The sequence below is a fragment of the Hirundo rustica genome, chromosome 12 (genome assembly GCF_015227805.2).
Source record: "Hirundo rustica isolate bHirRus1 chromosome 12, bHirRus1.pri.v3, whole genome shotgun sequence".
NCBI classification, from domain to species: Eukaryota; Metazoa; Chordata; class Aves; order Passeriformes; family Hirundinidae; genus Hirundo; species Hirundo rustica.
Genome location: NC_053461.1, coordinates 269,028 through 280,452, shown reverse-complemented (window position 1 = coordinate 280,452; position 11,425 = coordinate 269,028). Strand labels below are relative to the sequence as shown.

Genomic DNA, 11,425 nt, shown 5'->3' with positions numbered 1-11,425 from the left:
CATGTCCAAAGAGCAGCCCTGTCATTTTTAGGACTAAGGGCAAAATAATTTCATTAGAGCACGTCAAACCTTTACAACTGCCAAAGCAGGTTCTCAAAATGCATTTGCATGGAGGTACAGAAGATGAAAAAGGGGTCACTAAAAATATAGCAGTATCTCTGAATATGCCACTGGATGCTTGCAACCAGAGAGGGTTCCGACCAGGTTGTCCTGGGAACCAAATGCAGCAACAATTATGGTTCATGCATATTTAATGACTGTTAAATTAACAGGTAATATATCTGCTAAAGGCCGGCCTAGCTGAGCGTATTACTGAAGTTTAGCTACCACAGATCCAAAAATTAAGGAAAGCAATGTGCCTTGGACTTGTTAAGAACAGTGTAGTTTATACACATACATCTTCGCTGTCATAAGACATTGTTTCTTCCATTTTCTACGGACTATAACAATAAACTTTATTGTTCTCTCCAAATTAGTGTTTCCTAGCCCACTGCACTAACAACTACACAGGAACATTTTCAGTGCAGATGAGAGCAGTTCAGGCTCTAAAAGACATTACACGTAGTCATATAAAATCCAATTAAATTTATTTTTTACATTTCCGCTCTTGCTGGCAGTTGTTTCTATACATCTGAGTGTTCCTCTGACGTCCCATACCGCAAAACCTGTCTGTTGATCAGTTTCATACACGGTCATTGTCACAGAACATATTTTAAATAAATAAATAAACAAACAAACAAATAAATAAAAAGGACAACGAGGAAAAAACCAATAAGGATAATGCTACTGAAACCCTAAAAACACTGATCAAAGAGCTCTTAAAAACCAAACTCTAGCCTTCCAATTTGTCAAGACAGATTTCTGAAAGAGCCATTTGCATCCATTGTCAATTCCCTACGCACAGAGCAACGCGCAGCGTAACTCCTGGCCAACACCTGGAACCGGGGCTGAGCGCGGGCTCGGCCAGGGCCGAGCTCCGCCGGGCCCGGCCCTGCGCGGAAACCTCCCCCCGCGGGCAGGAGGGCAGAGAAGGAGGCGGGAACAGCGGGGGAAGAGCGGGGGGAGAGCCGGGGAAGGCCCCGGCGGCGGGGGCGGCCCCGGGGCGCGGAGGCCGGGCCCGCTCCGGGAAGCGCTGCTCCCCGGGGAACATTCCCGTCCGCCCCGCGGGGACAGCAGGGACCCGGGCAGCCGCGATGGACTCCGGCAGCGAGACCCACGAGCTCAACGGGACGGCGGAGGGCGCGGAGTCGGCGGCCGAGGAGCGGGTGAGGGCCGGGCCCGGCGGCGCGGGGCCGGGCGGGGCGGGGGGGCCGGCGCTGTGTCCGTCCCGCAGTGTCCATCCCAGTGTCCGTCCCAGTGTCCGTCCCAGTGTCCATCCCGCAGTGTCCATCCCAGTGTCCATCCCTCTGTGTCTGTCCCGCAGTGTCCATCCCCCTGTGTCCATCCCAGTGTCCATCCCTCTGTGTCTGTCCCGCAGTGTCCATCCCCCTGTGTCCATCCCAGTGTCCGTCCCAGTGTCCATCCCGCAGTGTCCATCCCGCAGTGTCCATCCCACAGTGTCCATCCCTCTGTGTCCATCCCGCTGTGTCCATCCCGCTGTGTCCATCCCACAGTGTCCATCCCTCTGTGTCCATCCCACAGTGTCCATCCCGCAGTGTCCATCCCGCTGTGTCCATCCCAGTGTCCATCCCACAGTGTCCATCCCTCTGTGTCCATCCCACAGTGTCCATCCCGCTGTGTCCATCCCACAGTGTCCATCCCTCTGTGTCCATCCCACAGTGTCCATCCCGCTGTGTCCATCCCACTGTGTCCATCCCACAGTGTCCATCCCTCTGTGTCCATCCCTCTGTGTCCATCCCGCAGTGTCCATCCCACAGTGTCCATCCCACAGTGTCCATCCCTCTGTGTCCATCCCGCAGTGTCCATCCCGCAGTGTCCATCCCGCAGTGTCCATCCCGCAGTGTCCATCCCACAGTGTCCATCCCGCTGTGTCCATCCCGCAGTGTCCATCCCGCTGTGTCCATCCCAGTGTCCATCCCACAGTGTCCATCCCACAGTGTCCATCCCGCAGTGTCCATCCCGCAGTGTCCGTCCCGCAGTGTCCATCCCACAGTGTCCATCCCTCTGTGTCCATCCCGCAGTGTCCATCCCACAGTGTCCATCCCGTGCCCGGCGGGGCGGGCGCTCTGCGAGGTGCGGTGCTGCTCGGTTGTTGCTGGGGTTTTACCTGCCCTCCCCGCATTCCACGCCGTTCCTGCAGGGAGGCCGCTGCGGGATCCCCGTGCCGGGGGCAGGGCTCCGGGCAGGGCTCCCGGCTGCCACACCTGTCCAGCAGGGCCCTCCTGGCCCGTACCCGCCCGCCGCTCGCCGCATCTGCAGGGCTTTGCCCACCCAGCTGCCTTGGGAGAGCATATCGACGCAGAATAGGCAATTACAAACCTAGGAGTAATTACTGAAGTGGTAGCGCCCGTATGGTTAATTTCCATGCAGTAATCAAAATAAAAACAAGAATACCCAGCTTTTCCCTTCTCTGTGGAGTCAAAACATGACCAGACATCCTCACTGGGAAGTATTCATCCTGTATTCTGGTTGTGTAGTATAAAGGATGTTTGTAGAGCATGCCACTTATCTGAAAAAAGCAGACTGGTGGAAGAGTGTCTTTTATCTTGTTTGGAAAGGACTAAACTCTAAAGGCAGCCCTTGCTCCAGCCTAAGCCACACAGAAACCGCTGTACTAAACCCTCTTCTGTGTCACTGGTAAAACGTTCTGGTTACAGACAGACTGGGTTGAGTGTGTCCTGCCTCCATCCCTCCCTCCCTGACAAACCCTTGGAGTCATGAATATCAAACCAAAAAAAAGAAAATTATATTTTTAATAAACCCTGGAAATCCTACCTAAAGTGAGTCAAGGCTGGGATATGCAAATCAAACTGGTGGTCTGGAGCGGTTTCCTCTAAACCTCTGACTTGTCAGCAGTTTTCTCATTCTCTTGACACAACTTTGTGACTGCATCACAAGTACTCTTGATGGGGGGTTTTCCCAATGTGGTCTGCTCCAAGAATTTTTTGGCAATTTTCCTGTTTTACTTCATCTTCAGTAGAAAGCAACCCTGTTTTTTTACATCTTTCCCATCAAACTCAAGTTCTCGGCGAGTGCCATATAAAGAATAAACAGTGAGACATGCTGTTCCATTGTTTTAAATGTATACAGTAGCACTTAAGTGAACTTCATAAACACTTTTTAAATTTTCTCACACACACACAAAGGATATGCAAGGTAAAATAGATGGGGACAGATTTTTCAAAAATGCATCTCTGAATAGAAGATACCTTTAAAAATCTACCAGGGTTCACAATTCACACAAACAAAAGACCACCCCAACTCAGCAGCCACCTGAACCTGGAGAGACCATCTGCAGCTGCCTGAATCTTCCGTATTGGAGTCAGAAGTGACTTTTGCCAAGTGACAGCTGCAGGAAAAACCTTCCTTTACGTGCATCCTAGAAAATCTCCAGACATTCCACTGTCCCTACGGGTGATCACAGCACAGTAAATGCTGTTTGGTGCTGTGGGCTGCACACGTTGCTGCATGCCTGGAATCTCCCTGAAACCATAAAGCCACATAACCAAGCTCTACTGTCATTTCTGTTGTATAAACTGTCGCTCTCCTGAGGTTAGGGCAGCATCTCTTCTTTCATTGTCTGTCTATATATTGCTGTGTAACACACAGTCTGATTTTAAAAAGTGCCCATGTAGCACTGACCGCATCAGCTTCAATACCTCTGGCAGTGGCCTTCAACTTGCTCCCAGAAGACAAGGCTAATTTGCTCTTTTTTGGGGTTTTTGTTTTATGGTTTTCCAGCATCAGTCAGGAGACAGGAAGTGAATGTTTTTGGGGTTTTCATGATTACAGGTCCTTTTTCCTCGCAAAGGCAAGATCACAGGCTGAGAAAAAGCTCTGATATTTGCTGCTGTCCTATGACAAATCATACTCAGTCAAGTATTTAGGCTTCTGATGGATGATGCCTGGTGAAAATAGGTCAAGTTTGGTGTTCCAATGCCTTGGAAAAACTGGCAATGGGCACATGAATATCTACCCTATTTAAAAGGAGGCTTTTAGATCTGGACTGTGGCAAGCCTGGCTTGGGAGCTGATCATGTTTAGTGCTGCTGAGGAGAGTAATTAGTGGGTATCTTCTGCATTTGAACTAATCTGCAAAGCCAGACTTCTTTTACAGGATTTTCTGGCAAGCAGGAACACATTTGGGCAGTAAAAAAGTCTCTAAGAAGCAGGTTTAAAGAAGTCAGCTAGGATAAGCATATTTTCATATATTTGTCTATTATTTTTGAAGTCTAGAAGTAAGAGCAGCAAGACTGAAATTTCTAACCTGTTCAGAGACAGCAGGAAGCACTTCCTTCCTCGTGGAGTTGGGCACCAGAGTCAAACCTAGCTACCCTAAGCTGCCTCTAATCCATGGAGTAATAGGCACCCCTGGGACACAAGCAGTCAAATTTCGAGTCAGGTCACATGAATCTTTATCAGGAAACACTCATATATTCATCCCATTGGATTAACTAGCCCTAGGTTTGCCCTGCAGTTGTTTTTTATTTTTCCTGTTTGTTTGCTGAGCAATCAAAAAAACCAAACAAAAAACAACCCCAAACCAAAACCAGCTGTTGTGAAAATGGGGAAAAAAGATTCCCTTGTAATTGGGCAATTCTTGGCAACAACAGATCATATGATAGTTAAGTGGAAAAACATCTGTGTATGGGTGTATGGATGGCCCCGGACGGTGGCATGGCGGAGGAAGGAGCAGCAAGGAAAGGAGGACAAGCCAAGCCCACACAGTGGCCAATTTCACATCAGTCTTTAAAATAAGACTCATGAGTAATGAAGGAACTTTTTGTATGTGTGATGAAAGAAAGTGAATTTAATAAATATCTGTATTTTTAAGTGTGCCTTCAGGAGTAAATTAGTCACAAGAAGTTGTTATTTGCTGGATCGTGTTACGGTGGTATTTCCCTCCCAGCTTTTTCTCAGTGCAAACTTTTCAGCCTTTCCAGTCTCTTCTCTTCCCAGGATAGAAACATGCTGAGTGTTTAGACTGATCCTATAGGCAAGCTGGAAAAAGTGCCGAAGGGCACTAGAGGCAGGCACTGTTTTCTGCTCTCCTTCTGGAGCCCTGCGGTCACAGTGGGAGAGCTGCACAGAAAATCTCTACTGCTGTGACTCTGCCCTATGATCACAGGAATCATTTGATGGGCCAAGTGATGCCTCGCTCACCACCAATTAAGGGGCGTGAGTAACCCTTTTCCTCTCTGCTGGCTGCAGCGCAGATCGTGGCAGTGGTTCCAAAGGAACAGACCCATCAACATCAACCACTACGCCAACAAGAAGAGTGCAGCCGAGAGCATGCTGGACATCGCCCTGCTGATGGCCAACGCCTCCCAGCTCAAAGCTGTCATGGAGCAAGGGCCCTCCTTCTCCTTCTACGTCCCTCTGATCATTCTCATCAGTCTGTCGCTCGCCCTGCAAATTATGGTGGGAGTGCTCCTGATATTCCTCGGTAGGTAGCTACAGCAAGAACCACTGACTTGTATTTTTCTTACAGGACACAGCCTGTAAGATGGTAAATAAACACAGCATTTGCTTTTAAAAAGCCTTTACCTCAGAACCAATTCAGGTTAGACTCATAGAATCATTTAGGTTGGAAAAGATCCCTAAGATCATCTAGTCAAAAGTTAACCCAGCACTGCCCTGTTCACCACTAAACCATGTACATAAACATCACAATTGCACGTCTTTTAATTATCTCCAGGGGTGGTGACTCAACCACTTCCCTGGGCAGCCTGTTCCAATGCTTGACAACCCTTTCAGTGAAAAAAATTTTCCTAATATCCAAAAATACAGATTTTCTCTTGAAACCGTAGAAATACTGCGACAAAGGGAGGATGGGAAACTTTATGTGAAATCTTCAATTTTTATCAACTTCCTCCTACTCATTTGCCCATACTATGAATATTTTTTCCTCCAGAAAGCCCGAGGAGGAAGGAAAATTATGAAAGATTGTAAAAGAAACATCAGTAGGTCAGATAGGATAATGCAGTCCATCCAGTTTCATAATAATGTTTACGGCAAGACCTGTTACTTAACCTTATGACTGAAATATATTTCTTCCATATCAGTCATATAAGAAAATATTGTGAATGTGGAACTCTGAAAGGGAAGTGAAAGTCAAAATGCCCATCACCATGTTGGTGTGGCATGTTGTCTTTGCTGTGTTGCAATCAAACTGCATCTACCATTGCCCACCTGGAATAAATCACACTGCCTCTGGTGGGAAACAGCTGTGGATCATTTCTGCTAGTGATAATCCAACTGTCTCAAATGCTCTTATTCCGTGTTTCGGAACTAATGATTCCATTTCAGTTATTCTTCATTCACATGGCAGTACTAGACTCCCTCCAGGTCCTGTTGGGGTGCAAGCATCCACATGCCTCCAGATGCTTACAGATGTGTAAACTCATTTTAAGGTTGAAGTTCTACTGAACTTAAATTATTTCATGCCTGCACAGGTGTGCAGTAGCTTCTCAGGGCAGTTCTCCCATGCTTTGCCTGGCTTGTGATGTTTGACTACACTGCTCTAACAAACAGGACTTGAACGGGCACCCAGAGTTCCTCGAAACCACAACAGCATTATTAGGGACCCCAGGTGAAACCTGGCTGTTAGCACTTCAGCATCAGAAGTGTGTTTGCAACCACTTAACTGCTTCCACAACAAGGGATATTGGTTCAGTGCTTCACTTCTGCAGTATGGAACAGGGTGATGGTGGTACAAGCAAATAACAAGCTTTATTTTGTGCGGTAGAGTCATAAGCTATATGTCTATGTATGTGCCTATCAGAAGGGGCTCTAGGTTTTATGTTACTGTAAAAACTTCTCTGATATAAATTTCTTCTCACATGTTGTGCACATGTAGACACAAGCTCCAGAGATCTATAGTGATCTATGCTCTTGAGAACTTGGAGTCTTAAAAGACAAAACCCATTCTCAAAACATGCTCCAGAATTCATCAGCACTTGTTCCAAAGGAATCAAAGGAATGTAGCCAAGGGTCTGAGCTGCAGGGCCCTTACTGCCAAAGAGTAGAGACAGGAAGCTCTCAGGGTTTCACATGGTGTTTCAGTGCACGTGATAGTATTTGGTCAAAGTTGGACCTGATGATCCTGGAGGTCATTTCCAGCCTTAATGATTCAATGATGCCAGGCAAGTGCCCCAGCCTTCTCACTGTCTTAAACCAAACTTATTATCAGCCCAAAGTCACTAATTTGTATGCTATCTCGAGGCCTGGAATCAAAGCTTACACTGTATTAATGCTCTCTCCCTTGTGTGAGCCTCCCTCGCTCCCTTTAGCAGTTCAACCAAAAAAACAGCTGCAAGAAACAAAGGAAAGTGTTTACACAGCGGATGCTCTCTGTAGAAGGGACTGCAGCTACACTGCTCTGGCATCTCTCTCTGTTTAACAGAGTGCCCTTGCTTTGTAAAAGCAGAAGCAGGGAGTACAAGGGAATACAAGCTGAAGAAGGGCACCAGTACAGAAAATGTCCAGCACTGGTAACGAGATTTATAGCATTTTAACTATTAATGGAATTTAACTATTAATGGAAATTTAACCAGCCTGTCAAGGTTTCAAACTAAATGCATTCAACACTGAAATAATTTTTAAATGCTTAAAGTCTGCAACAAAGCTAGGCTTCAAAACATCCAGAACTCAAAAGATTTCTGGTGATGTTAGTGCATCCATCACTTCCCATGTGTCTCCACAGAGATTAGATGCTAATTACTGGAAGTTAATAGGCTCCTTGTGGTTGCAGACCTTCCCTTTAGCACTTTCACTGACACTGCAGAATCTGACTTCCCTTTTAAATATAACTGATCCAAATAGCTTAGCATAAGATAAATTCTTTAACTGCAGCAGTATGAAACCTTTTGTTCTGTATTTTGAAATATACATGTCATTAAACATTTTTTTCTCCTTTCTCTTTGAAGTAAAATATGACCTTAACAACCCTGCAAAACATGGAAAGCTGAATTTCCTCAACAACCTTGCAACTGGACTAGTATTCATTATAGTAGTTGTGAATATTTTTATCACTGCCTTTGGAGTGCAGAAGCCAGTTGCTGAGTCAGCGTCAAGACAGTAAGGACCAGGTGAGTGTGGTGTCCTGCAGCGTGAGGCAGCAGGGCACGGCGTCCAGGAACGCCGGGCACACTGGGGCCCCTTAGGAACAGCCGCAGGCTCATCTGTGCTGTTCAAGTTCTTGCAAATACCTGCGTTCACTTGCCATTAGTACAAAAGCAGAAGCTGCTGGGAACTGGAAAGTTATTACAGTGTGTTTGTGAGTGTGGAGTTCAAAAGTTGATGGCAGCACGTGTCAGCCATAGGAAGTGTAAGGAATGTCCTGGCCTACCACTCCTTTTCCTTACTGCTGACTGAGGCAATAAGGGAAATAATGTTGTTCTGCTTCCTCCAAATGCCTCTCCTTTTTTTAAGGAAGGTTTGCATCCAGTCTGTTAACACCAAAGGCAATCTGTTTCTAAGTAGCAGGGCTGTTAAATCTGACATGTAACACTGCACATGCTGGAGCCTCTCAGTTCCTGTGCTGGCTGCAGATCGTGTGGCTCCTGTGTCCTCCACAGGACAGAGCTTTGCTCTGTGGGAGACTCAGCCCACGAAGATGAGCACTGTCACTTCACATGTGGCCATTTAGGACGATGCTGTTCCTCTGCCAGTGCTTTCAACTTCGTTCTTGAATTACACAGAAAGATAAATATAGGAATTGTGGGGATCAATCTGGATTATCTTCCTAGCATCATAGCTATGATGAGCAGTTTGGGAAGGGATAAACATAAATTGTAGGCTTGTAACGCAAGGAGCACCATGGTCAACTTCTGCCTTTAAAATAGCCCTGCTGAGTCTGTGTGTGCCAGCTTTGCTCTGGCTCTTCGTCTCCCAGATCTCAGCCCAGGGTCAGAGACCTGCTGAAGATGGAGTGACTGGGCTGACAGTGCACTCTGTGCTACACGGACAGCCCGTGCACGTAACATTACTGCTTCATCCAAACTTCTACAGGAAACCCTTTCTCCATAAAAAAACAAGATGCAAGGCCTTTAAACCATTAATCTGTAGATGAGTGTTGTAACAAGAGTGGAAGTCAAACCCAAATTTATCATCAGTCAAAACAGCATGGGGGGAAATCTGTGCAAAAAATTATTAGGAAGATGAAGAACTACATTAATTTATCTCAGGGTGTGGGTGGAATATTCTGCTTTAACCAGAACCTGTGAAATTTTGGCAGTGAAACAAGATAGTTTTTTTGCATTTTCTGGCCACAGTCGCTACAAACAGACTAATAAATATTTGATTTTAACAGCGAAGAGCATATCGATTATCTGAGCTATTATCAGAAATACAGGTAGAATGTCGACTTCAGCAGTACATGTTAAGGCAGTACTGAAGCACTGACCCCAAAATTACACTGGCAAAGCCGAGAGAGCTGCATGAAGGATTACTGGGAATTTAGCTGCCTTCATGGGACAAAACATGCAGAATACCAGGGACAGAGGCAGAGGCAAGGATCTGAAATAGGCTCAGAAGAGAGCCAGCAGCTGTGGGCTCCTGCCTCCATGCTTTCACACATGCAGTTTCCTAATTAAACAGCCAAATGTGGTGTCCAGAACCAGTTTTTTGCTGCAGACTTGTTAAATGTGAAAGTTCTGTATTGCTTTGGAACATTATAGCTGTTGTTTGCTCATTTGTACCCATTACCCTTGCTAGAAACATCTGGTCATCTGACACTAACTTGAAAAATAAGTGGTTTTTAGTCTGTTGCCACAGTCTCCTCAAAGCCCTGAGAGAAGTGGGGGGCCACCATTTTCTGGCTTTGCCTTTACTATGATGCACCCTTTTCCACAGAAAACTTAGTTCCCCCTTCAAAGCAAATGTGTCATTTACTCTAATTCCTGTATCACTAAAATATCAATATCTTTGTGTTTCAGAGACCTGTAGCACTCATTTTAGATGCCGTTTGCAGTTGAGCCAGCTACACTGGATACAGCGGGGAAGGAAGAATAATTGGAAGAAGCTGGACACACCAAGCAGCTTTCTCAAGCTTCCAACATACTTGTATACCTGAAATTTTCCCTTGTTTTAATATTTAAACTGTTTGGCATCTAAGAAAAGGTTGGGTTTGCCCCAAGGATGCTGTTTTTCTGGAATATTGGCATTTCAGTTTCTGAAGAAAGTTTGTTTCAGAGAAGTGACCTAAACTCATGAAACAAGGAAATATAATCTGGTAGCACTTTATAGGACTTTCCTTTTGACGTGCCTTTGGATTTTGTGGTGATTTGTTGTTTCCACCATGATAAGAAATGTCAGGCCTTCGATTCTGGCATGGTCACATTGTCCTTTATTTCACAGCTTGGCACCAAGCCCATGTACTCTGTAGCCCAGCAGGGCTCTTCCTCTGCAGCGTTGAAACGTAGCTGTGCCTTGTTTTTCTTTTTTTTTTTTTTTCCAATCTAGCTAATGCAAAGATGAGACAAACAGAAACAAGCAGCAGGCTTTTGTCCAGTTCACAGGTAATAATTTGTATTGTTTCTTCTGGGAAAAAAAAGAAATTTCCTGTCCTTCATGCACAAAAACAAATAACCTAACTGTTAATGGTTTCTTACCATGAACGGCTATTCTGTGTATTCTGTGCATTACATTTATTTGTTTTAATCATAGAGTAGTTTGGATTCAAGGGACCTGTAAAGGTCATCCCATTCCATCCCTGCCCTGGCAGGGAGACCTCCCACTGCCCCGGGCTGCTCCAAGCCCCAGTGCCCAGCCTGGCCTTGGGCACGGCCAGGGATCCAGGGGCAGCCACAGGGCACCCTGCTCTGGGCACCCTGTGCCAGGGCCTCACCATCCTCATTGTAAAAGGTTCTTTCTCATATCCAACTTCTGGAAACTTTATTAGGATTACCAGCTTTTCTAGGCTCAGCTGGTAAACTGGAGGATCCAGGGTGAACTTTACCTGCTAAACTGGTACCAAGTATCTGTGAGCAGCAATTCAAATGGCAAAATGAACTGAGGTTTTCTCTCTAGTTTCCTCTCTCTCTCTTCCCATCATTGATTGCTGCAGTTTTGTTACTTTTATGAGTTTATGGCTAAAGGCAAGACAAATTTTTAATTTTTTTATTTTTAAATATATATAGAGAGATATAAATATCTTCCAGGCCCTTACCTGCTGGCTCAGGGACTTACACTTTTTCTAAATACACTGTTGCTAGTAATGGTGTAGGTTACAAGAATTTCTTCAACAAAAACATTTTAGTAATTTTGTTTCAAAAGTATCAAACCTGCAATCAGTTTTCCAGGTT

The 11,425-nt window shown here is 45.6% G+C and overlaps 1 protein-coding gene across 1 annotated transcript; it reads left to right on the top strand.

Annotated features, from left to right (window-relative positions):
• Positions 1-1,090: 1,090 nt before the first annotated feature.
• Positions 1,091-10,738, top strand: NINJ1 (ninjurin 1). Its single transcript, XM_040076820.1, has 4 exons — positions 1,091-1,265; positions 5,331-5,565; positions 8,048-8,209; positions 10,058-10,738. Exons 1-3 carry the CDS (start codon positions 1,194-1,196, stop codon positions 8,200-8,202), a joined length of 462 nt encoding a protein of 153 aa, XP_039932754.1. The 5' UTR covers positions 1,091-1,193; the 3' UTR covers positions 8,203-8,209; positions 10,058-10,738.
• Positions 10,739-11,425: the final 687 nt, after the last annotated feature.